The sequence below is a fragment of the Bubalus kerabau genome, chromosome 1 (genome assembly GCF_029407905.1).
Source record: "Bubalus kerabau isolate K-KA32 ecotype Philippines breed swamp buffalo chromosome 1, PCC_UOA_SB_1v2, whole genome shotgun sequence".
In the NCBI taxonomy this organism is placed as follows: domain Eukaryota; kingdom Metazoa; phylum Chordata; class Mammalia; order Artiodactyla; family Bovidae; genus Bubalus; species Bubalus kerabau.
In genome coordinates this window covers 71648039-71675488 of record NC_073624.1, presented here as the reverse complement: position 1 = coordinate 71675488, position 27450 = coordinate 71648039, and the positions used below count along the sequence as shown (strand labels likewise).

Below are 27450 nucleotides of genomic sequence, written 5' to 3'. Positions count from 1 at the left end.
ATACCCTGGAGAAGCACTGTAACAAACGCTACTGCTCTGGAGGTTAGGAATTATCAGGAGAAAGTGACAAGCAAGGGGATCATAAATGCCATTTTTTAAAATAACTTTCTGACTGTCCATTGATATATATCTGTGATAAAAGGGGACATGGGTTCGATCCCTGCTCCAGAAAGATCCCACATGCCACAGGGCAACTAAGCCCATGTACCACAACTACTGAGCCCATGCGCTGCAGCTACTGAAGCCCACATGCTCTAGAGCCCGTGTCCTGCAACGAGAGAAGCCATCGCAGTGAGAAACCCGTGCACCGCAACTAGAGAGTAGCCCCCACTTGCCACAACTAGAGAAAGCCCACACACGGAAGCAACAAAGAGCCAGCACAGCAAAAAAAAAAAAAAATTAAATTAAAAAAAAAAAATAAGGGAACCTAAAATTTTAATGTAATGGGGTAAACGAAAATCCAAGGCATCACTGATAGAACTCAACCCTGAAGTTCAGCCCCAGAAGAGCTTACTGTTCAGGAAAGTTAAATGGGGAAGCCAAGTCTATAGCTTATCTTTGGAGGGAAGCTCGTGTGCTAAGGAGGGGGTGGCAGCCTTCATTCATGTGTTCAGCTGTGTCACTAGTATCTACTTTACATCCACAATTGTGCCTTCACTGTTGTTGAGATGAGGATATTACAGTGAATAAAACAAAGTCCCTGGTGTCATAAAGCTCATGTTCTAGAGGGGGAGGCAGAAGATAGACAAGCAAATTAATAAATAAGGTAGTTTCAGATTGTGCTGTGTAAGCGCCAGGAAGCGGTACATCAGGGATGGGAAGGGGGTGGGGGGGCTGAGGTGGGGGACGGGTGTGAGGGGTGTGGACATCACACTTACAGATGAGTGACCGGACAAGGCACCCTGAGGGCTGCACGGGGGCTGGCTCTGGGAGGATCTGGAGGAAGAATGGCCCAGGAAGGGGAAAGAACGAGGCTTCTTGCTATTAAAGAAACAGCGAGTAAGCCAGTGTTCCGAGCTCCTGGCAGAGCATAGAAGATGTCAGAGCAGTGTCAGAGATCAGACCACCGAGGGCCTGCCTCATCGCCAAGTTATGTTTCAAAATAATAGAAAGCCACGGGAGAATTTTAAGCTGAGGCATGATGACTGTGGATAAAAAGAGAAATGGTTGTGGAAGACTGGCTTACAGGCCTCTTAGCCAGTCTGAAAATACAAGCAGAGGTTTTTCTGCTAAAAATTACAGAACGGATATAGAGACATGAGATGTTCATGCAGGAAAAGTCCTAGAATTGCTACTCATCGGAAGGGTGAAAAGGCATGAATGTGGCTGCCTGGGGGAATCTTTCGAGTTCAAATGTTCAGAGAATGTGATCTCTGGAGTTCCCATGTTCAGAGCATGTGTCTGAAATACTGACTCCAAGGGTCAACACACAGCCAGGCAAGGCCAGAGCAAGAAAGGATGTGCATGTGAGTGAGCATGGGCTGGAGCCGGCACCAGTGAGACCCGGAAAGCCACGGAAAACAAGACTGGCTGCCCTTGCTTTGTGAATACATAAAGAACAAGAAAATACATGAGGACAGAGGAAAGCCACTGCCAGGAATAAGTAGTATTCATCGATTTGCTCACTTCATCAAACATCTGTTGGGCATTTATTATACACTGAGCAGTCTTTTAGGTACCAGAAACAAAAATCTCCGTCCTCACAGAACTTAAGTGGGGGAGGGAAGTGCACAGGGGAGCAGTAGGAAAAATAAGATAAAGAAGCAAAATACTTAAAATGTTAGGAGGCAGGAAATCCCTGGAGAAAAAGAAAGAGAAAGGAAATGGTAAGTTTGGGGGTGGGGAGTGATTTTTAAAGAAGGTCGTTTCATTACTTGGCTTTTATTTCAAGTTTGATGGGAAAGCCATCAGAGGGTTTGAGTAGGGTAATGACGTTATCTGACATTTCAAAATAATTACTCTGGTTGCTCTGAGAATAGAGGTAAAGGACAAAACTGAACAGTTTTCAACACCTTCACCGCCATCCCTGCAGCCATGGCACCTTCGTCTCTTGCCTAGATTATTGCAGGGAGATCCAACAAGGCAACTGCAGTGTTGCAGGCAGAAGATGGTGTGATGTGAATAAACGAAGTGCTCACCTCCTGCTGTGTTTCCTTATTACTAGAGGATCAGAGGGGCTTCCAGATGGCGCTAGTGGTAAAGAACCCGCTTGTCAGTGTTAGGAGATGTAAGAGATGTGGGTTGGATCCCTGAATGGAACGATCCCTTGGAGGAGGGCATGGCAATGCACTCCAGTATTCTTGCCTGAAGAATCCCATGGACAGAAGAGCCTGGCGGGCTGCAGGAGATCAAGGCGAGGAAGTCTAGACTGTTAGCAAGAAAGATATTTTAAACATTTGCCAAAAGTAGAAGCTGGATTCAGAAACAAGTGTAGTCAGAACGGAGTTCTTAGAAGGGTGGGACCAAGGGGATTGAGGGGCACCTGGCTTGAGAGTGGCAGCAAGGGAGTGTCAGCAGAGGTGACTTAGGGTGCAAAAGGGTATGAACATCAGGGGAGAGGGATCCTCTTAATGTGGTCCAGGTGCTCATGAGGAGCAGTGAACGTCAACAGAAAGTAGGTACAAGTTGTAAAGTCAGCACTCCAGAAGTACCAACAAAACAGAGACAGTTGCTGAGCATAACAGCAGGGGAAGGGGCGAGTAAGCTTTGTGTGAACCTGAACTGCAGTCCTTGGGAAAGTGGAAAGAGCAAAGTGTATGTTAGCAGGAGGAGAGGTGGAGAGAGAACCTGGAAGGGTTGGGCTGGAGAGAGAGCAGTCAGTGCCTCTCTCTGGCTTAACAGTAAGACCAGGTTGAAGGGTTGGTATCTAGGGGAGGTGGTATGATCTGGGGAACAACCTGGACTTACTAGTAAGTCAACTCAGTTAGCAGTTTTCAACCGTTTGATGGCATTTCCTGGATGGCGGGTCATGGCAATAGTGTACATGGATGTATTTTGACTTTGTAAGAAATTTGATGGTTTCTTCTCTTAGTCTTTGAACAAGATGGAGAAATGCTGTGTGGACAGTAGTTCAGCTGTTTCATAGACGGCCTGAGAGCTATACCCAGAGTCCAAACTCATGAGGACATTGTCTCAGTAGATCACTGTTTCCACCTCCCTCTGCCATAGCACCTACTAATTTTTTAAAACCACTTTTTAAAAATATTTATTTATTTATTTGGCTGCACTGGGTCTTAGTTGTGGCACATGGGATCTTCCATTTTTGTTGCAGCATGGGGATTTTGTTGTTGTTGTTGTGAGATCTAGTTTCCTGACCAGGGATTAAACCCAAGGCCCCTGCACTGGGAACATGGAGTCTTAGCACTGGATCACAAGGGAAGTCCCACCACCCACTCATTTAAACATGAATATTCTCATCTGCCCTCTACTATTGAGTCTGTCTTTTGTGTGTTTCCACCAGACAAGAACGTGATTTTTCAGATTGTACTTACTTTCATCCCTTTGCCTTCAAGAAATGTCGATACCCTTTGTCTGGTTAGCTTGACCTGGAGAAAGGTCTCTAAATGGCTTGATTCTCCTTAGCTTTTTTTTTTTTTTCAGTGACCCAGATAAAGATGGCAGAGCTGGGTGTCAGCTTTAATGTGATAGAGCATAGAAGGGGGCTTTCCAGGTGGTGCTAGTGGTAAAGGACCCACCTGCCAATAGAAGCTAGACATAAGACATGCAGGTTCTATCCTTGGGTTGGGAAGATCCCCTGGAGAAGGGAATGGCAACCCACCCCAGTATTCTTGCCTGGAGAATCCCATGGACAGAGGAGTCTGGGGCTACAATTTATCGGATCGGACAGAGTCAGACACAACTGAAGCTACTTCACACGGCATGGAAGCATAGAGAGAGAGCTGATTTTTTGGGATGAAAGGATATGTGTTCAAACATCTCTCAGTGGGTTGGAACAATGGACCAAAAGTAGCATGATAAAATTAATAAGGGCAATGGAGTTTTCCATTCAGAATAAAATATTCATTGTATAAGTATAAACTAAAGGAAGACAATGAGTCAAAAACCCTTCTTGGGTCTTTTTTCTTATGGACTGACTGGGGTTGGGTTTGGTTTGTTTTTACTCATAGTTTCAATACACGACCCTAAGCCACACAGACATGTATACACAGACACATAACACCAATAAAAGCCACAGTAATTTTAAAAAGGGCAAGGTCTAGGGACTTCTCTGGTGGTCCATTGGTTAAGACTCAGTGCTTCCAGTGGACTGCTGTGGGGGCATAGGTTTGATCCCTGGTCGGGGAACTAAGATCCTGCATACTGAGTGACGTGGCCAAAAAAAAACGAGTGCATGGTCTAAATCAAAGAAGTAACCATTTCATTCCTTTGTGGACTAGATCTCAAGTGTTTTCAGTTCTGACAAACTGAAAGGCTCCCAGAGCCCCTCCTGCAGTATTCAGAGCTTAGTCCTGTTGACTCTTTGCAACCCCGTGAACTGTAGCCCACCAGGCTCCCTTGTCCATCAGATTTTTTCACTCAAGAATACTGGAGTGGGTTGTCATTTCCTCCTCCAAGGGATCTTCCAGACCCAGGGACTGAACCCATGTCTCTTGCGTCTCCTGCATTGGTAGGTGGATTCTTTACCACTGCACCACCCTGGAAGCCCTGGATTCAGTGCTCAGTTAATAAATGTTGGTTGAATGGATGGTGGCTTGAGTGGTCAGAGATGGTGTCTCAGGTCCTGGGGAAGGACAGTTGGTGATACGAGGAGAAAGGAAACTTTGAGATAGCTCTCTTCAAATATTTGCAGATCTCTTAAGTAGAAGAGAGATTAGATTTCTTTCATGTTTTTCCAGAAGACAGACCAACACACCAATGGGTGACTAGGTCAATTTAGGAAAGAGTTTCCCAGGGCTGTTATCCAGTGGCACTACAGAGTTGGTCCTGTAAAGCTCCTTAGACAAAGACTGTCCACAGCAGCCCACTTGATGACAGAGGCCAGGACCAGCATGAGGGGTACAGCAGGAGAGACTCCTGCATTTGGGGTATAGCCAAACCAGTGGCCTTCTAGTCTGTACCATGGGCTTCCCTGGTGGCTCAGATGGTAAAGAATCTGCCTGAAATGCGGGAGACATAGCTTCAGTCCCTGGATTGGGAAGACCCCCTGGAGAAGGGAATGGCAATCCACTCCAGTATTCTTGCCTGGAGAATTCCACGGACAGAGGAGCCTGAGGGCTGCAGGCCATGGGGTCGCAAACAGTTGGACACACACATAAGATAGATTCCTAATGAGAACCTAGTGAATAGCACAGGAAACTACTCAAAGCTTGCTGATGACCTAAATGGGAAGGAGATTCAAGCAAGAGGGGATATATGTGTACGTATAACTGATTCACTTTGCTGTACAGCAGAACCTACCACAACATTGTAAAGCAACTTTACTCAATTTTTAAATTTGAAATTTTTAAAAAAAAATTAAAAGGAACAGAAAAAAAAGACAAAGAAGCAGAGGCTAAACCATAAGATTAGAACTTGGTGGACTTGCTCCTGTGGGTAAGAACCCCAGGATGAGTGTTTGCCTTTAGAGTGGTGCTGAAACAGACTCCACTGTCCTGGAATTCTCTGCCCTGGGAGAATTTCATTACCTGGGCTTGCAATGCAGTCAAAGGACAGTTTTCTTGCTGCCTTTTCAAGCTTGTTAAGAGCGTTCTCAGCCTGTCTCCACTGAGCTCTAAATAACCTCCAGTCATTGATTCTAGAGCTGCCGCCCTCTGCCTTCTCTGTAGTTCCAGACTCCTGTGCTTGGATCGCCAGGCCCCAGCCCCTCCCTGAGAGTGCCCCCACTGCATCCTCTCTGTCTGAACGTGTCTTTTTACTTTCCATGTGGTCCCCAAGTCCCACTTGTTTCCACTTCACAGCCTTTCTCAAGTCATTACCTCCCTTTCCCTTGAGCCATATAGTCATTTGCTCAACTGATTTTGAATGTTAGCTAATGACCTTGGTTTCCAATAGTGGTTCTCCACCATGACTGCACATTGGCATCACCTGGGAAGCTTATTAAACAATTCCTGGTACCTAGGTCTGATCCGCAGAGTTTCAGACTTCATTCCTCTGACCTGAGCACCAGGCTTTTCAAAGCCTTCTCAAGAGATTCCTTCTGCAGCCAAGATGGAGAACCATGGGTCTACAAACTCATTGGATCCCCAAGCTGACTGTAGTCTAATAACAGCTGTATTTGTTCCCCAAGGGACTCATACACCACAGTGTCTTAAATCATATGTGTGAGTATAGAACTATCAAAGGAGCTATTTCCACTTTGTGCTAATTTGGTAGATTTGGGGGAAGGAAATAGTATGGTTCCTTTTTTGAAAACTCAATTCATGGCAGACCTCTGGGCTCACTTGACTGCAGAAGCAGCAACCAGCTTTTATCAAGCTCTCAGCATGTGCCAGGCACTGTGCCGAATACTTCTAAGCTCGTCACATTCATCAGCCCATTTTAATCCTTACCGCATGTTCACAAGTAAGCCCCACTTTTTGGCTTCCCTGATTAATGAGGAAACTAAGGTTCAGAGAGAGACTTACCCACTTGCCCAGGGCTGGGCAGAAAGCAGTGCTAGACTCAAGCCCAGGCACATCCGGTGCCAGAACTTCACTGTTTCTCTACCCCCATGGGAAAGAACTTAACCAAATAACTTGCAGATAAGCAAGATGTGCTGGCTTTAGCTTTGGGGTTGAGCCTTTTTTCAGTTGAGTTGCATTCTTTTGTATATCAAGCACCTCCATAAATTTGATGTCAGATTCACTCTCAAGCTGCCTAGATATATCAAGAGGTATGTCACAAATTATTCAGCTTCCCAGGTGACTCAGCGGTAAAGAATCTGCCTGCAATGCAGGAGCCACAGGAGATACAGATTCGATTCCTAGGTCAGGAAGATCCCCTGAAGCAGGGCATGGTACCCCAACTCCAGTATTCTTGCCTGGAGAATCCCATGGACAGAGAGGCCTGGCAGACTACAGTCTATAGGGTCACAAAGAGTTGGACACGACTGAGGCAACTTAGCACACGCACGCATGTCACAAATTAATTTTTTTCATGCACTCAGGAGACATTAGTTTAGAAAAGCATCTTGCTTCTAGCTTCTAACCTAGCAGAAAATACCCCATCTTTTACTCAGTCTTCCTAATACTTCTCTGAGGAAGTGAATAGGCAGTGCTTTCCCCATTTTGCAGAAAGGGGAACTGTATGCCAAATATTAATTATCTACTAAATATTAGTGACAGCTACTGATTATTGAGTACTTACCGAGTATCAGGCTCTGTGCTAGGCTGTTTACATCCTGTGTGGTTATCGTCATTTTGCAGTTGAGATACCAGAGATCCAAAAAGGTGGAGCTACTTGCCCAGCGTTATACAACTTCGTGACTGGATACCTGTTTGCTTGTTTGTTTTTTAAGTTCCTTGTGAGCAAAACTGTTAAAACATGGCCTTTGTTCACTCCTCGCCACGGCCTGGCCAGCCTCTGCTGCGTGAGTGGTGGCATCTGAACAGCCCTGTCTGGCATAAACCACTGAAGCATAAACAGGATTTTCTTTCTGTGTGTCCAATGGCCATCTAATAGCCATCGTGAAACAAAGGATTTTTTTTTTGCCAACCTTGAATATCACACTGAAGTCAAACGGGCTCTAAATATTCCTTCTCCAGCCATCCCAATACCAGGCTCTTCGGCATAAACAACCCCTGAAGGTGAGAGCTGGCTCTTGGAGCAGTTTCACCACCCGTCCCCCACACCTCCATCTCTGAGCTCTGCTGCCTCTCACGGTTTCAGATTAATGACAACCCCGCCACCACGGCTGGGGCCGCTCAGTGCTGCAGGGACACTAAATGCTGAGGACAGAAGCCTGTCGCCCCTTCTCGCTGCTTGTGAGTCGGCCAGCTCATTTTCTCTCTCTTCAGGCACATAAAGACTTGGTATTTTCTGGTTCGTTGAAATACGTACACACATGCACACAATTCTGTAGGGAGACTGACTCTTTGTACAGAAAGAGATCGGCAGTGTGGTGAGCGGACGGAGGCTCAGGGAAAATAACCTGCCTGGCATCCTGTGTCAGGGCAGTGGGTCACTAATTGAGTGCAAACCTGTTTTTTTAATGTTGTTTATCCTCCTACAGGGCATACAAAACCATTGAGGATGATGACTTGAAGTTTCCCCTTATATATGGAGAAGGCAAGAAGGTAGGCACGTGCCCTCCCTGGATTGAGAGAACCAGGCTCTCTCTCGATGGAGCCCATGGCAATCTGCGTGTTCCACTTGGCAGCTCATGATTTTGTAGTCTTGACAGCTTGAGAGAATATCACCTCCACCTTCCTTCAGGTCTCCTGTCTTAAGGGTCCAGGGAGTGGCAGGGCTGGGGAATGGAAGTGGTGAGCACAGGGGACTAAAGTCAGTTTTGTGAAAATGACATCCCCCTTCTCGATCCATTTGCATAACTTTTTGCAGTATTTAAACATGACCACTTTCACATACATCATCTCACAGTGTATTGACAACAAGCCACAAGGCAGGCAAAGCTGGCTGTCTTACATCCATTTGGGAGATGAGGCAGCAGGGACTGCAAGGTTAAAACCGCTCAGGCAGTCACGTGACTGACTGGTACGAGCCGTGGAGCTGTGGCCCTCCACTTCCTTCTGGTGCTCTTGCATTCCACCATGGATGCTCAGACTGTACATGCCAGCTTCTCCACTTGCCCCATGAGAAGGGGATCCAGAGTTTCACCTCAATAAACTATAGGATCACATGGATCAGATCCCAGGCTGAGATAGCAAAGACCATTCATCACCAGCTCCCAGGGCCCCTGTCAGACTCTAACATTGTTGGGCCAAAGGAAGGCTGTCGATCTTAAAGTGGTCTCTGAGCAGAGACTGGAGAGGGGTGCAGGAGTGGAGATGAGAAAGCTTTGAAGTCATTTCCTAGGAAGAACAAACACCTTCTGAATCATTGCATTCTTCCTCGGAACATGAATACATTTTAACTAAGCGCTGAGAGTTCCAATTAGAAGTGAAAAATGTGGTCACATTAAGAAGAATATTCAACTGAAATTTTTTTCAACATGTGATAGCTTTTATCAGAACAAGTGACTCATAAGAAAACTGAAGGATGCCTTTGTGGACAGAGTTTGAGCAAGTGTGTGTGTGTGTGGTATGAAAGCGCACACAGAAGTAGGTTTTGGCTTCAGTGTAGCCCAGCAGTAATTTTGCTCGAAGGAGAGAGGAATTTCACAGAGGGCAATGAAACATGAATATTTGATCAATAAATGCATCATTTTTCAAACCAACTTCCCCCTTTCCTGGAGATGGACACCTTCTGCCTTGCCATCCTGGTTGAGAGTCAGGACAGGGAAGGGCTCGGTTTCTGGTAGGGTTTCGTGTGTCTGTGTACAGTGGACACCATCAATGAGAATCACTCAGCCCAGTGATCTGCACCTACAGTTTCTGGGCTTCATGGTGCTGAGATTCTCAGTATTACCCTGCTGCTCCCCAGTGAGTTCCAGTAAGCTCAGGACCACATCCTGTTGCCTTCATATCCTTAGGACCCGTCTAGCCTGGTACTTGACTCATGGCAGGCCATCAGTAAATGCATAAGTATTTAATAAGCTGTTCAGTATACTCTTCTTGAAAGGAAGTGAAAGTGTTAGCACTCAGTCAAGTTCGACTCTTTACGATTCCATGGACTGTAGCCTTCCAGGCTCCTCTGTCCATGGAATTTTCCGGGCAAGAATACTGGAGTGGGTTGCCACTCCCTTCTCCAAGGGATCTTCCTGACCCAGGAAACAAACCCAGGTCTCCTGCATTGCAGCAGATTCTTTACTATCTGAGCCACCAGGGAAGCCCCTATACTCTCCTTTATTGTTCAGTCGCTCAGTTGTGTCCAACTCTTTGTGACCCTGTGGACGCCAGGCTTCCCTGTCCTTCACCGTCTCCCAGAGCCTGCTCAAACTCATGTCCATTGAGTCAATGATGCCATCCATCCATCCCATCCTCTGTCATCCCCTTCTCCTCCTGCCTTCAATCTTTCCCAGGATCAGGGCTTTTTCTGGTGAGTCAGCTCTTTGATTCAGGTGGCCAAAGTATTGGAGCTTCAGCTTCATCATCAGTCCTTCCAATGAACATTCAGGATTGATTGCCTTTAGGATTGACTGGTTTGATCCCCTTGCAGTCCAAGGGACTCTCAGGAGTCTTATCCAACACTGCAGTTCAAAAGCATCAATTCTTCGGCACTCAGTCTTCTTTATGGTCCAACTCTCACATCCATATGTGACTATTGGAAAAACTGTAGCTTTGACTATATGGAACTTTGTTGACTATACTCTCCTTGCTACAGCAGAAAAATGGACAAATGTGTTCTTCTATTGATGATTAGCAGTAGGATTTAAAGGAGCAAGGTTTTTCCCAGTTCAGCAAAAAGTGCAATTCACCAGGATATCATGTTCCTCCAGCATTCCAGTAAATTAGGGCTTGACAATTCTGTGATATGTAGCTGGTGAATTCAGTCACTGTACCTCTTGACCTGTTTAAAAGCCACTATGGCTCCAATTGGCTCCAGGCATACCCTGTACCAAAGTAATATGACCCCTCTGTCCCAGGAGTTCACGATCTCTTGAGAAGCTTTAGAATGCAACACATCAGTTCTGTCTAGATCCTTCACAGGGTTTTCTCTTTCTTTTCTGTACACGTGTCCTCAGAAGTTTCAGAATACTTTCACTGCTGTTAAATTCCATTTGATTTCTGCCAGTGCTTTGAAGGACCTGTGTGGGACTTGTAAACTAGCAGAAATATCAGATTCCTTTGGACTAAAATGCCCACCTGTGCTTTGTCCAACCTGAGAATGTACTGCAGCAGGGAGGAAAGTGGAAGGGGCATAAGGGACTCAGAATTTCCACACTTAGAGGTGAATGTGTGTCAGCTTAAAGGGAACTCCCAACAGAGCAGCGCCTGGCCAGAGGTCCCCAGGCTCACATCCTCTGTCTGCATTTTACCTGCTTTGAGTCTAGCCTTGTAAAAATGCGTTATGGTTTCATTTCCACTTAAATGTAATCCTGCCCACCTTCGGATGTGAATCCAGTTTCAAATTCACAGCCTTTTGAGGGAAAGTAGGATGAAGACCATGGTAATGTGTTAGAGCGTCATCTCTTAGTTTTTCTCAGTTCAGTTCAGTTGCTCAGTTGTGTCCAACTCTTTTCGACCCCATGGACTGCAGCACGCCAGGCCTCCCTGTCTGTCACCAACTCCCGGAGTTTACTCAAACTCATGTCCATTGAGTCGGTGATGCCATCCAACCATCTCATCCTCTGTCGTGCCCTTCTCCTCCCGCCTTCAATGTTTCCCAGCATCAGGGTCTTTTCAGGTGAGTCAGTTCTTCGTATCAGGTGGCCAAAGTATTGGAGCTTCAGCTTCAGCATCACTCCTTCGAATGAATATTCAGGACTGGTCTCCTTTAGGATGGACAGGTTGGATCTCCTTGCAGTCCAAGGGACTCTCAAGAGTCTTCTCCAACACCACAATTCAAAAGCATCAATTCTTCGGCACTCAGCTTTCTTTATAGACCAAATCTCATATCCATACATGACTACTGGAAAAACCATATCCTTTATTAGACCAACCTTTTTTGGCGAAGTAATGTCTCTGCTTTTTAATATTACTGTCTAGGTTGGTCATAACTTTTCTTCCAAGGAGCAAGCATCATTTAATTTCATGGCTGCAGTCAACATCTGCATTGATTTTGAAGCCTCTAAAAATAAAGTCTCTGTTTCCATTGTTTCCCCATTTGCCATGAAGTGATGGGACCAGATGCCAAGATCTTAGTTTTCTGAATGTTGACCTTTAAGCCAACTTTTTCACTCTCGTCTTCCACTTTCATTGAGGCTTTTTAGTTCTTCTTCACTTTCTGCCATAAGGGTGGTGTCATCTGCATATCTGAGGTTATTGATATTTCTTCTGGCAATCTTGATTCCAGCTTGTGCTTCCTCCAGCCCGGCATTTCTCATGATGTACTCTACATAGAAGTTAAATAAGCAGGGTGACGATATACAGCCTTGACATACTCCTTTTCCTATTTGGAACCAGTCTGTTGTTCCATGTCCAGTTCTAACTGTTGCTTCCTGACCTGCATACAGATTTCTCAAGAGGCAGGTCAGGTGGTCTGGTATTCCCATCTCTTTAAGAATTTTCCACAGTTTGTTGTGATCCACATAGTCAAAGGCTTTGGCATAGTCAATAAACCAGAAATAGATGTTTTTCTGGAACTCACTTGCTTTTTCGATGATCCAACGGATGTTGGCAATTTGATCCCTGGTTCCTACGCCTTTTCTAAATCCAGCTTGAACATCTGAAAGTCCATGGTTCACATACTGTTGAGGCATAGCATTTCTAGGTTACTCTTATTACCAGAGCATCAGAGCAAGGATTCAAATATAGGTCTTTGAACCACGCCACTACACCAGGTATAGTGTTGATGAGCCGTATGTTAGAGCCATGAGCTTCAGTCAACCCAGAATGACTTTCACTCCATTCCTCTGTGTTCACCTGAGCTGGACATCCTTCTGCACAAAAATGTAGTGCCCCCACCTCCTCCAGGGAACCTTCTCAGAAGAATTACCTCCCCTGAACTCACATAATCCATTGTTTATTTGTCTTTCAGCACTCGGCCATATTCTATATATTGTTAGTCAGACATGTACCTCTAAGTCTTTCCCTTACCAAGTTCCTTTATAGTAGTACAAGACCATAGACATGTGTCCCCCGCAGGATGGTATCTGCACATAGTAGGTGCTCAATAAATGTCTGGGTGACTCATATCTGTGGTCTCCCAGGAGATCATTAGGCTGACAGTATAGGCATTAGTACAACAGTATTGCTTCCATGCAGAGAATGCTACAGATGGCATGGTCTCAGCCATGAGGTCTCTGTGGAGTTACAGCAAAGTGGCATCTTGTTCCTTTCTACCTAGAGGGAATTGTGTGAGGATATTAGCAGGACAGGTTATAATCTAATGGTACATTTCTAATGGTACATTTTCTCCAGCCATAAAGTAAAATATATGAGCTGTGGAATGGCAGGATCTGCCTCTGACATTTTTATATCTTTTATCACAGAACTAGAGACATAGCTGGTATTCAGTAAATACTTGAAGAATGGGTGTATAGCAGATGGATGGATGGATGGGGGAATGGATGGATGGATGGGTGGATGGGTGGACAGATGAACCGATGAGGGATGTATGGATGACGGATCCTGTTGGATTTGGTTTGAATTGATTTCAGTAGCTGTAGACATCACAGATGTATTGTATTGAGTTTATTGGACATCATTCCCTCCAGTCTCTGCGAAGACAGCAGCTGCCCATTCAAATGCAGGTAATTGGTAGAAAAGTCACTCCTCAAGTACGTAAGTAACCTTGGTGGGCTCTTCCTCGAAAACAACTACGCACAGAACTTAACAGCCAGGGGCAGTGGGGATTGGAAAATGACTGCTGCTCTCATAGCCCATGCACCTACACTGGTGGGGATGCTTCCTCTGATTGTGGGAGTGTTTCTGATGACCCTCTGCTTATACTCCTAGGCCCGTGTAATGGCAACTATTGGAGTGACCAGGGGACTTGGGGACCATGACCTGAAGGTGCATGACTCCAACATCTACATAAAACCATTCCTGTCTTCAGCTCCAGAGGTACCACATGAGGTTTTTATTTCTCTTTTGTACAAGAACATGTTTTCTACATTATCCCTCCATGACTCTCACTCCGTATCCAGGCAGTAGCCAACTCATGTCACATGTACTTCTGCATTATCTCTCATGTCTGTTTCTTTTCTCCACTCCATTTTCACTTCAGCTGTCCTGTTTCCTTCTTCATCGCCTCCTGCCCAGATGGCCGCACAGCCTAGTGGCATTCCTTGCCTCCTCAGTCCAGCCCACGTACTGCCATCAGAGCAGTTTTCCTAAACAACTACTCTGACACCTGTTTGCTCAGAAACCTTCAACAACACCCCAAGGCTCAGAGAATAAAGTGCACACTCCCTCACTTGGCATTGTTATAATTTATTATAACAAATTATAAGGACTTGTTATAATTTGGTCCAACTTCAAAAATCTGATTTGGTCCCCTGCACTAGCCAGAATGAACTTATTTTTGGTATATGATCTTTAGTTTTCCATATTTGCTCAAACTATTTTTTTCCACCTAGAATGCCCTTCCCCCTCATCTCCAAACATCCAAGCTCTTTTTTATCTCTAGGATTTAATGTAAATACTTCTTCTGCTTTCCCCTCCCCCAACAGGAAGTCATGTCTCCCCCTACTCCAGGTACCTGAAGAGTGTTTTCACTTTCTGCTTATAGCATGTTGATTTACATACATATTTTATCCCCTCTTAGATTCTAATTGCCTGGAAAGCTAGTATCATTCAGTTGATGTTTAAAAGTTAACTGAAAAATAAGTTGTCATATCTTTGGTTTAAAAAATCATTTTTCTACTATGGAGAACAGTGTGGAGATTCCTTAAAAAACTGGAAATAGAACTGCCTTATGATCCAGCAATCCCACTGCTGGGCATACACACTGAGGAAACCAGAAGGGAAAGAGACACGTGTACCCCAATGTTCATCGCAGCACTGTTTATAATAGCCAGGACATGGAAGCAACCTAGATGTCCATCAGCAGATGAATGGATAAGAAAGCAGTGGTACATATACACAATGGAGTATTACTCAGCCATTAAAAAGAATACATTTGAATCAGTTCTAATGAGGTGGATGAAACTGGAGCCTATTATACAGAGTGAAGTAAGCCAGAAAGAAAAACACCAATACAGTATACTAACGCATATATATGGAATTTAGAAAGATGGTAACAATAACCCTGTGTACGAGACAGCAAAAGAGACACTGATGTAGAGAACAGTCTTATGGACTCTGTGGGAGAGGGAGAAGGTGGGAAGATTTGGGAGAATGGCATTGAAACATGTAAAATATCATGTATGAAATGAGTTGCCAGTCCAGGTTCGATGCATGATACTGGATGCTTGGGGCTGGTGCACTGGGGCGACCCAGAGGGATGGTATGGGGAGGGAGGAGGGAGGAGTGTTCAGGATGGGGAACTCATGTATACCTGTGGCGGATTCATTTTGATATTTGGCAAAACTAATACAACTATGTAAAGTTTAAAAATAAAATAAAATTTAAAAAATAAATGGGAATAAATATAAAAAAATAAATAAAAAATCATTTTTCTTATAATACAGGAAACAACATCAAGTTCTATTTCAAGGTATATCATTTAGAAAAGATACTGTTTCTAAGTGATAGAAAACTCTTAGTAATAGTGGTTTATGGGTATATTTTCTCACATAATAAGAAGGCTGGAATTTGGTGGCTGTTCATGTTGGTGTGGCACCTCCATGTGCCAGGGGTGGCATCTCTGCTGCTTTTTTCCCTTCGTGGTTGCAAGATGGTAACGCAGGTTCAAGCGTAACATTTTCATAAAAGGTAGGAAGACGGGGAGCAGCCCATCTGTCCCAGTAGACGTGCACTTGCTTCTCGTTGTCCCAAACTGTGGTACCTGACCTCCCCTAGCTACAGAGGAGGCTGGGGGAGAGAGGAAGGTTTGCGGTTTCTATAGTAGAGGAGAGCCAGGGAGGGCTGAGTGGGGACCCAGCAGTGTTGGCATACTGTGTAATTAGCTGTTGAAACAGTGCCTCTGGAAATGCTCAGAATGTTTAGACATAGCTCCATCTGCATGTTCTTCCCAAGGGTGAGTGCTGTGTTTTCAGTGAAGGCTGTTTTTGTTGAGGGAAACAGAAACCCACTCATGCTGACTCAAAAGGAGGTGCTTATTTTCTTACTATTGGAAGAGATATTTATGGGGTCCACAGGAACCTTTGAAGAGCCAGGCTTTATGGAAGAGAAGGTGATTCTGGAAGCAAGGCAGCTCTAAGACCAGCCATGTTCCATAGGTCTCTGCTGTCAGGCCACCCGGTTTCTTGCTCCCTCAGGTGCACATTACCAGACAGGAATCTCAATGGCCCAGCTCACCTTTTCTACCAGGTCACAACTGACTTCACAGCCTGTAGACTGTGTCCACTCTAGAGCCATCAGCGGGCACAGTCAGCCACCCAGGCCCAGCCTTGTGGCAGCGCTGTGAGCAGGACTAATTCCTTCAGAGTCCTGAACTGAGGTTGAGGTTGACATCTCAAATACACCCAGCTACAGGAAATCTCACCAGAAGAAAATCTCTAATGAGTAGCAGGAATAGGAGACACATGCATGTCCTAATATCACCCAGGATCTCAAGTGAGATCAGCTTGGTGGAAATACTATTTACCATTTGCAGCCTTCTCTCTTTTAGCCTTCATAGCAATTCTGCATGATGAGGATCTTGACAACAGAGCGTCTCAGTTCCCCTGGATGTTGATGGATACCTACTCCCTCTATTCTGGTCAACACTAGATCCCTGAATTACTGCTAAAAGTCCTCCTGGCCAGAGGGAACCATTAAAGACTATATTTGTGCATGCTATGTTGCTTCTGTCATGTCTGACTCTCTGCAACCCCATGGACTGTAGCCCACTAGGCTCCTCTGTCCACGGGATTCTCCAGGCAAGAATACTGGAGTGGGTTGCCATTTCCTTCTCCAGGGGATCTTCCCAACCCAGGGATCAAACCCACATCTCTTATGTCTCCTGCATTGGCAGGCAGGTTCTTTAGCACTAGTACCACCTGGGAAGCCCAGTACTATACTCATGGGCATCCATATTTTCCTCCGTGAGAGAGAGGCATTTATCAGGCATATTAAATGGTACTGTCACTTTTATATTCCCCCCACCACCACCAAAAAAAAAAAACATCGATGAAGTGTGGGGGAGTGTTCTAAGGAAGCACTAATTAACCATTTTGTTCCTTAAAGGAGAATGAAAACCTCCTCACCCTCCCCACCCCAATACACACATAAACACACATATACTTTCTATATAAAGTCAGAAGTTTGGTTTTCAGAAAAATGATCTCTCCATGCAGTTAGGTTATAGATCTTCCAATCGCTGTGCTACTCTGGATCCCAAGGAGGACCAACCTGGGAGATTCCCCGAGGACTAATGAAAAATCCGTTGGTTGATCAGAAACTTCATGTTACCTGTCTGAAGTGATGCTGATTCTCAGGGAAGTGGTGTGGTTGTTTCAGCATTAATGAGGGATGGGGGAGGATTTAAAAGGGAACCAGCAACCTCTGGAAAAATGTAAGTGCTCTTAGGAAAGTTGTAGAATTGAATAAAGTGTAGCACCTTTATGATAACAATAACAAGTGACATTTATTGATTATTGAGTCTGGGCCAAACAACATACTTTTTAAAAAAATCCTCACAACAATTCTGTGAGGTATGTATGGTTAGTATACCCATTTTACAGATCAGGAAATTGAGATTCAGGGAAGAAAGTTAACTCCCCTTGGCTGTACAGTTATTAACTAACAAGATGATCCTCATACTCAAGTTTGTCTGATTCACTCAGGCTCTGTAGGGGAAAGAAGCTGAATTCAAGGAGATTTTTTTGGTGTGTCCAAGGGCCCCCCGAGGACTGTTTGAAGGGACTCTGAAGAGAGTACCTCTGTCTTGGGGCCTTAGTGGCCAGAGATTCTCAGAGAAATATGGCTGGCCCCAGACTGATATTGTAGAAAATGATGGTGTGGTAGAAAAAGTAATTGGGAAACACAGGAATGGCCTTTCGCGTGTGCCAACCGAGGCCAGACAGAATTGTGCAAAATGAGATTGTTCACCTATAATTTAGCTTAATGGGTATGTAGTGCAGATCTCAAGACTCCTTTGCACGAGATTAAAGTTGTTGTACATTTTAAATGTTTCCAGATGGAGAGGCCTTAGCCAGAGCCAGGAAACAGGGAGGAAGATTGGAGAGGAGGTGGGGAGAGCAGCTTGAATCCACTCCTATGAGAAGTGTAGAAGAAAGAGAGGAGTACTGGGGACCCCCTGTCCCCAGTCTTGGAGCAGAAGCCCCTTTTCCCTGGGTAGAAGCGATAAAGTCAGACCCTAGAGAAACAGCTCAAGGGCTGCTGTTAGGAGCCCCCAAAGCTAGGTAGATCTACTTAAACTATCTAATGAAGAAAAACCGACTCCCTTCTGTCTTCATTCCCCACCCCCACCCCAAGTCTATGCTGGCTTTCTAACCGTGACTTCCTAAGAACATTCTTCTGCTATGCTTCATCTTTGCCAAGCATGGATCTTTATTTCACATTTGGGTTCTAAATTTCAAACTCAGCTCAGTCTGGTAGTTTTAACGGTTGCGGGGAGGGGAATGGTGGTGGGGTGGGGGGGCTGTTTGGAATGTGATTTTGTTCTGAGAAAAAAGGCTCAAAAATCTTCTTGGAAATCAGCATTGTTCCCATTCATCACTGTAGCTCCTAATTCGATTTGATGAGTTAAATAAAAATAAATCAAAACCATGTGGATCAAATTTATGTTAAAAAAAATGCACAGGGGTTTAAAAATTAGAGAAGGGTTTCTAGCCAAACACATTCTCAGTTTTGCTGAACACAAGGCGCTGGAAAAATCTAGAGTTTGCCAAACCCAATGAGCAGCCGCCAGGTTTGCGGAGCCTCCCTCATGTCTTCCAAGGTCTAAGGTAAGGATTTCTGGCCAAGAAGAACTGAATTCCATGAGAGGCCCCCACCAACTGAGCGGAGGCCTGTTTGGCGAAAAAGAGAAGCGTTTTTGACCCGCCCTTGGTCCACAGCATCTTTTCTCCATGTAACTGGAGCCTCTCCTCTCATAAAAGAAACACCCCCCACCAGGTTTCCATCCTTTTGCTTGATGAAGCTCATCACTGTTCGGCTTTTGTATATCACCCTAAAGAATTCAAGTGGAGAAGGAAAGGGTTGGTGAATTCAGAGGCATTCGGCACCTTCTTTCCAGCAATTCTCCACCCCGTCCAGCACACACCTCGTGACCTAGTCCTCAGGCAGCGTGGCCTGGGCCTGCAGCCTAAACCTCCAGATGTCCTCCGTGCCACGCCCGCTTTCTGGCCTGTGGCAGGCCCTCCCGACAGCTAGGATTCCTCTTAATGTCTTTCTCGCCTTCTGGCCTCCATTCCATGACTGCGCTGTTGACTTTAGGCCCCTTTTCGGCTCTTGGAAGAACAGGATCTTTTTCTGTCTGGGGACCGGTTTACAAAGCCAACTCTATCAACTCAGCAGGGCCCCCCCAACTCCAGTCCCTGCCAGACTGGACAAGGAGCCTGCTTTTCTCTCGGCTTCATTTTTCCTCTCCTTGGTGTTCAGGATTCCTGTCAGCTGTTTTCTGTGACTCAGGATCACTCACTTAGCTCATTCTTGGTTGTCTTCCTCTAGATTTTTTTTTTTTTAATATTTATCTGTATTTATTTGGCTGCACCGGGTCTTAGTTGCAGCACACAGGATCTTTATTTGCAGCGTGAAAATTCTTAGTTGTAGTGGCATGTGGGATCTAGTTCCTTGACCAGGGATCAAACCCAGGCCTCCTAATGCAGGAGCTTGGAGTCCTAGCCACTGGACCACCAGAAGTCCCAGATTTTATTTTTTTATTTCATCTGAAACAGACTTCTCTAAAAGAAGGAAGACCTTTGGCTCCAAATCTAAATTCTAACCCTCGCGCTGGCGTTACCTGTGACCTCTGCAGGTGGGGTGGAGATGCCTAGACTCACAAGGTGCTTGGAAAAGCAAAGGAGAACATCTGCAGAATTGCCTGGCATACAGTCTGGTACATGGTTTAGTCTTCATTACCCACCGGCTTCTGGAAGGCTTTGCATTTATGGGGGTTTCCAGTGTTAACTTTCATATGAAGAAAAGAATTGACTATTCTGTTGGAGACTGCCCCTGTTGTCGCCCATGAAAACCTGAACAATATTTAAAGTCTCACATTGACATCTGAACATTTACGATTTTCTGATTCTCAGTAGCTTTTCATGCCCCAGGCCAAAATCCCATTTTGGGAACGAGCATGTTTTATTGTACTGTGTACTTTCTGCAGTCTGGCCAATTCATAAAAAACAATATTGGTGGAAGATGGTTAGACTATATTAACAAAATATATAAACAAATATATAATATATATAACAAATATATAAACAAAATATGACTGTATGTATGAAAGCATGATCATAAGTCAGTAAAAAAGTTATGTGCATGCATATACATATATACATAAAAATATAACTCTTGAAGGAAATTTTCTCCAATGTTAGAGTAATTATCTTTGGGTTGTAGAGGAAGAATTAAAAAATCCCCTTTGTTGTTCAGTTGGTAAGTCATGTCTGCACTTTGCAGCCCCACGGACTGGAGTACACCAGGCTGTCCTTCACCATCTTCTTCACTATGTCCTTCACATGACTTTGCTCAAACTCATGTCCATTGAGTCAGTGATGCCATCCAACCATCTCAGCCTCTGTTGTCCCCTTCTCCTCCTGCCCTCAATCTTTCCCAGCATCAGGGTCTTTTCCAGTGAGTTTGTTCTTCTCATCAGATGGCCAAAGCATTAGAGCTTCAACTTCATCATCAGTCCTTCTAATGAATATTCAGGGTTGATTTCCTTTAGGATTGACTGGTTGGATCTTTTTGCAGTCCAAGGGACTCTCAAGAGTCTTCTCCAGTTACACAGTTCAAAAGCATCAGTTCTTCAGCATTCAGATTTCTTTATGGTCTAACGCTTATATCTATACATCACTCCTGGAAAAACCACAGCTTTGGCTATACGGACCTTTCTCAGTAAAGTGACGTCTCTGCTTTCAAATGTGCTTAGGTTTGTCATAGCTTTTCTTCAAAGGAGCATCTTTTGACTTCATGGCTGCAGTCTCTGTCCACAGTGATCCCCTAGCCCTCAAAAATCCCTTAGGAGGAAGTGTGATATTGAGGTTAGAAACTCAGACTGGTATCAAGTCTTGGCCGCAAGCTCTGCCTCTTTACTTGCTAGCTGGGTGACCTTGAGAAAGTTACTTCACTTAAATCTCAGTTTCCTCCTCAGTAAAAAGAGGACGATAGGATTGTTATGCCCAGGAACCCAAGGAACAAACTAAATGACATATAAAAAGTACTTAAAACAGAATCTGACATAATAAATATTAGCTTGTAGTTCCTATTCCATCAAGACCACAAAATCTCACTAGTTGTTTATATAGAGCTCGTGAGTCCAGTAGTGTATATCAAGTAGCATACTGGGGAATGTGTCCTCACGGAATTGGAATTTTGGGCCACTTGTAAGGTCAGACTAGCCAAAGAATCATCAACTGTAAACCCTGTGAGTCCTGACTCCTAAGAGACTAGGGGAATTCAGAGAAGGGAGAGAGAACCATCTAATCTGAAGAAGGACAAGATAAGTAGTAGTTGTTGAGCTGCTCAGTTGTGTCCGACTCTTTGCAACCCCATGGACTGCAGCACGCCAGGCCTCCCTGTCCATCACCAACTCCCGGAGGTGGCTCAAACCCATGTCCATCGAGTTGGCGATGCCGTCCAGCCATCTCACCCTGGATGCCCCCTTCTCCTCCTGCCCCCAATCCCTCCCAGCAGCAGAGTCTTTTCCAGTGAGTCAGCTCTTCGCACCAGGTGGCCAAAGTACTGGAGCTTCAGCATCTCTCCAGTGATTATTCAGCATTGATAAGTAGAACAAGAAAAATAAGGCAGCAGGAATAAGTTGGTGTGAAATAAATTTGCCTTATAGAATCAGTGAGTTTGGAAGATTAGCTTGAAGGGCTAGTAGGTATAATGAGGCTAATTATCCTGGAGGGCCTTGAACTGGCCCCAGGGTGGCAGAGCAGGTTTTGAGCAAGGGGAACACCATGATCGGTGAATGAGGCAGTGGAAGCCTTAGCTTGTAGCAGCACGTGGATGAGGGGGCAGGGGTGGGGAGATACAGATGGGGAGACCACCGTGCAGGTGAACCCACACGGCAGTAAGGATCTGAGTCCTGCAGGGACCAGGAAAGCCACATGGAGGCGCATCAGAAAGGCATTTCACAGAACAATGTGTTAATAACAAGGACTGAGGGGAGGGGCTTCTCTGGTGGTCAAGTGATTAAGAATCCCCCTTGTAGTGCAGGGGACGCAGGTTTAATCCCTGGTTAGGGAATTGAGACTCCCCACACGCCTCAGAGCAACTCCTGAGCCCACAGCTAGAGAATCCATGTGCAGCAACTCAGACCCGACACAGCCAAATAAACATAGAAAGAGACAGAGAAAGAAAGAACGGAAGAGTATTTAGAGTACGAGGCAGAGTGAAATTTTTAAAAACTTAAAAAAAACTTTGCTTTCTAGTCTATGAGAAAGGAAGAAGGTTGCTTGTTGAGGTCTAAGGAAGAAAAATAATTTTATCTTTTTTTCCCTCTGAGTTTTCTGATCCAATTTAAAAAACAGACACAGGAGTCTGGGATGAAAATAACTTTATAGTGAGGATAAAGTTAGGCTAGAAACCATGCTTTGGATCTAAGACCAAAATGGACTTTCTATTCCTCACCTCCAGCCCTCAAATTAATCTTACCTCCTAGACCGCTGTAGGCTCTCATCTCTCCACCCCACAGAGGGACAGCGGACAGAAGAGGGAGCAGGCACTGCTTACGGATGAGTTGGGTCCAAGGAGCAAACTCCAAAGGGCTCATTGCCCCAAGTTCTCTCTCACCAATCCTAGGGAGGAGGGGCCTAGAAGTGCGACATCACAACCCTTTGTGCCTCTGTTGACTATAAAACAAGCCACGCTGAACTTAGAAGCTTGATGGAAGAATTTATTATTATCTTCCACACTTCTGTGGGTTGCATGGGCTCAGCTAGATGCTTCTCTCTTGGGGTCTGTCACATACACACAGCTGGATATCAGTGGGTTTACCGTCATCTGAAGACTAGAGGGGCTGAAAGTCTGAATGGCTCTCACAGAGTTAGCCATCAGCTGAGAGCTCGGCCCAGGCAGCTACACACAGCTTCTCCATGTGGTTCTGGCTTCTCATGGCCTTACTGCAGCTGGATTCTGAGAAGCCTCCCAAGAGTGAGTTCAAGAGACGCACGCAGAAGCTACAAGTGTTTTAAGACCCAGCCTCCGAAGTCCCAGAACATCAGCTCCGCCCCATCCTGCTGATGAAGAAAACCATGTGGTAGGTCCATATTTGAGGCAAGGAGAACCAGAATCCACTCATTTTTCTTTCCTTCTTTTTTTTATTTTATAAGTTCGAAAGTGTGATGAGACCTGGGAAATACAAAGTTATATACAGTTGTACTGTATATTACAAAAAATTACTACATATTACTGTATATTATAAAAATTATTTTTAAGTAGATAAGGTTTTAAGTTGGAGTTTCAAAATCAAACTCTCAAAAATTAATAGAATGAATAAACAGAAGGGTAGAAGAATATAGCAGAGCTGAAAAGCACTATGAACCAATTCAACATAATTAAGGTTTATACAATTTTCACAGAGTTGGACATGACTGAAGCAACTTAGCATGCACAAGTTTCACACAACAATAGGATACAAATTCTATTCAAGTTCACATAGACTGTAAACCAGGAGACATTGGAACATATCCAGGGATATAAAATAAGGTACAAACCAGAATCGGCTCTTGATGGAAAGAGCGGCGTGCTTGTCCAGGGAGGAAGGCCTTGATGGCATTTTGGAGAACTTCTACCATCTCCTTCCTACAGAAATGTCCTCCCCACTGTGAAATCTTTTTTTTTTTTCAAACTTTAAACTTTTTATTTTGCATTGGGGTATAGCCAATTAACAATACTGTGGTCATTTCAGGAGAACAGCAAAGTGACTGGGCCACACATATACCTGTATCCAGTCTCCCTCAAAACCCCCTCCCATCCAGGCTGGCACGTAACACTGAGGAGGGTTCTGTGTGCTGTACAACAGGGCCTAGTTGGTTATCCATTTTGAATATACCTGCTGTGAAATCTTGAAGATTAATCATCATCTGTCTTTCCAGTGCAAACTAATAAATGTTGATACATTAGCTAATTAATTAAGAAAGGAAATCTAGTTTGTAGTGTAGAGGCAGATTTACAAAGATGCTAATTAATTAAATGTAAGTATCAGTGCTCTTCACCCAGATCAGCCCTCTTTGAGTTCTTGTTGTTACCGAGAGAGGTAGACAGTTCTTTGTGGAGAGGACAGGCAAGGTTTCAATCAGAAATCATTTCCTTATAATCATTCCTCTAAAGAAAAGGACCTCATTTTTCATGATGTCAGTAATTTGTTGCAATTTCTTTTCTCATTCCTAATAAGCAGTCACATTAGCGTCTAAGTTTGTATTCATAATTATTCCTGTATTCTTTTTAAAATTCAGGTATTTACTGAATTTATTTTGGATGTGCTGGATCTTTGTTGCAGTGCGTAGGCTTTCTCTAGTTGTGGCAGGTGGAGGCCACTCTATAGTTGCAGCGTGAAGGCTTCTCATTGCTGCGGTTTCTCTAGTTGCAGAGCATGGGCTCTAGGCTCGTGGGCTTAGTGGTTGTGGTGTGCAGGCTTAGTTGCTCTGTGGTACGTGGGATCTTCCCAGACCAGGGATCAAACCCATGTCCCATGCATTGCCAGCTGGATTCTTAATCACTGGACTACCAGGGAAGTTCTGTATTCATTTTCTTAAAGAGAGCTTCCCATAAAGAAAAATATTAACTCATAGATGAGATGGTTGGATGCATCACTGATTCAATGGACATGACTCTGAGCAAACTCCAGGAAATGGTGAAGGACAGGGAAACCTGGTGTATTGCAGTCCATGTGTTTACCAAGAGTCAGACATGACTTAGTGACAGAACAACAACAAAACTCATAGAAAAAGAGATCGGACTGGTAGTTACCAGCAATGGAGATGAGGGAGAATTAGAAGAAGGTGATCAAAAGGTACAAGCTTCCAGTTATAAGGCAAATAAATACTAGGCATGTAATGTACAACATGACGACTATAGTTAACACTCTGTACAATATCTAGGAAAGTAGTTAAGAGTAAATCCTAAGAGTTCTTATCACAAGGAGAAAAAATTTTTCCTCTTTATTCTTTTTTCTTTTCTTTTTATTGCATCTATATGAGAAGATGGTTATTAGTTGAACCTATTATGGTAATCATTTTACAATATATAAATCAAACCATTGTGCCATCTGCCTTAAATTTATACAGCGATATATGTCAATTATTTCTCAACAAAGCTGGAAAAACTCCCCAAATTGTATAACCTGCAGACCTGCATAACAGTGGATCCCCCTGTACAAAAGGAAAATGCTGAGTTCTGTCTAAGGATACTTTGATAGTTTAGAGCAGTTGTATTTGGCACCGTTTCCCCTCCAGTCTTACTGAGATAGAACTGACACATGACATTGTATAATTTTAAGATGTACAGTGTATTGATGTGTTATATACAGATGACCCTTGAACAACATGAGATTGAAATGCACAGGTCGACTTATACAGATTTTTCCCTGTAGTAAATACTACAGTTCTTACACAGTCCGAGTTTGATTGAACCACAGATATGGAGGAACCACAGAGAGAGCTGACTATTTAAGCTATATGCAGATTTTCAGCTGTGCAGAAAACCCCCTAGTTGTTTGAGGATCAACTGTCACAAAATGATTATCACAGTAGTATTAGCTAACACTTCTATCACATCGCATAATTCCCAGTCCTTTTCTGTGCTGAGAACATTTAAGGTTTACTCTTTTAGCAACTTTTAAGTATATAATGTCAGGTCCATGAATCAAGGCAAATTGGAAGTGGTCAAACAAGAGATGGCAAGAGTGAATGTCGACATTCTAGGAAGCAGCGAAATAAAATGGACTGGAATGGGTGAATTTAACTCAAATGACCATTATATCTACTACTGTGGGAAGGAATCCCTCAGAAGAAATGGAGTAGCCATCATGGTCAACAAAAGAGTCCGAAATGTAGTACTTCGATGCAATCTCAAAAACAACAGAATGATCTCTGTTTGTTTCCAAGGCAAACCATTCAATATCACAGTAATCCAAGTCTATGCCCCAACCAGTAATGCTGAAGAAGCTGAAGTTGAAAGGTTCTATGAAGACCTACAAGACCTTTTAGAACTAACACCCAAAAAAGATGTCCTTTTCATTATAGGGGACTGGAATGCAAAACTTGGAAGTCAAGAAACACCTGGAGTAACAGGCAAATTTGGCCTTGGAATACGGAATGAAGCAGGGCAAAGACTAATAGAGTTTTGCCAAGAAAATGCACTGATCATAACAAACACCCTCTTCCAACAACACAAGAGAAGACTCTACACATGGACATCACCAGATGGTCAACACTGAAATCAGATTGATTATATTCTTTGCAGCCAAAGATGGAGAAGCTGTATACAGTCAGCAAAAACAAGACCAGGAGCTGACTGTGGCTCAGATCATGAACTCCTTATTACCAAAATCAGACTTAAATTGAAAAAAGTAGGGAAAACCACTAGACCATACAGGTATGACCTAAATCGAATCCCTTATGATTGTACAGTGGAAGTGAGAAATAGATTTAAGGGCCTAGATCTGATAGATAGAGTGCCTGATGAACTATGGAATGAAGTTCGTGGCATTGTACAGGAGACAGGGATCAAGACCATCCCTATGGAAAAGAAATGCAAAAAAGCAAAATGGCTGTCTGGGGAAGCCTTACAAATAGCTGTGAAAAGAAGAGAAGCAAAAAGCAAAGGAGAAAAGGAAAGATATAAGCATCTGAATGCAGAATTCGAAAGAAGAGCAAGAAGAGATAAGAAAGCCTTCTTCAGCGATCAATGCAAAGAAATAGAGGAAAACAACAGAATGGGAAATACTAGAGATCTCTTCAAGAAAATCAGAGATACCAAGGGAACATTTCATGCAAAGATGGGCTCGATAAAGGACAGAAATGGTATGGACCTAACAGAAGCAGAAGATATTAAGAAGAGATGGCAAGAATACACAGAAGAACTGTACAAAAAAGATCTTCATGACCCAGATAATCACAATGGTGTGATCACTGACCTAAAGCCAGACATCCTGGAATGTGAAGTCAAGTGGGCCTTAGGAAGCATCACTACAAACAAAGCTAGTGGAGGTGATGGAATTCCAGTTGAGCTGTTCCAAATCCTGAAAGATGATGCTGTGAAAGTGCTGCACTCAATACGCCAGCAAACTTGGAAAACTCAGCAGTGGCCACAGGACTGGAAAAGGTCAGTTTTCATTCCAATCCCAAAGAAAGGCAATGCCAAAGAATTCTCAAACTACTGCACAATTGCACTCATCTCACACACTAGTAAAGTAATGCTCAAAATTCTCCAAGCCAGGCTTCAGCAATATGTGAACCGTGAACTTCCTGATGTTCAAGCTGGTTTTAAAAAAGGCAGAGGAACCAGAGACCAAATTGCCAACATCCACTGGATCATGGAAAAAGCA

General features: G+C 44.1%; 1 protein-coding gene across 4 annotated transcripts in view; it reads left to right on the top strand.

The window, feature by feature from the left end:
- Positions 1-27450, top strand: part of PPM1H (protein phosphatase, Mg2+/Mn2+ dependent 1H) — a 300784-nt gene that overhangs the window by 239574 nt on the left and 33760 nt on the right. For 3 of the 4 annotated variants that reach the window (XM_055579318.1, XM_055579327.1, XM_055579311.1), the window contains exons 7-8: positions 8171-8234; positions 13617-13724. In XM_055579318.1, coding sequence (XP_055435293.1) covers positions 8171-8234; positions 13617-13724 — 172 coding nt within the window. Of the gene's footprint in view, positions 1-8170; positions 8235-13616; positions 13725-16395; positions 16857-27450 lie in introns of those variants that run through there. The other variant, XM_055579336.1, reaches the window with a different exon arrangement.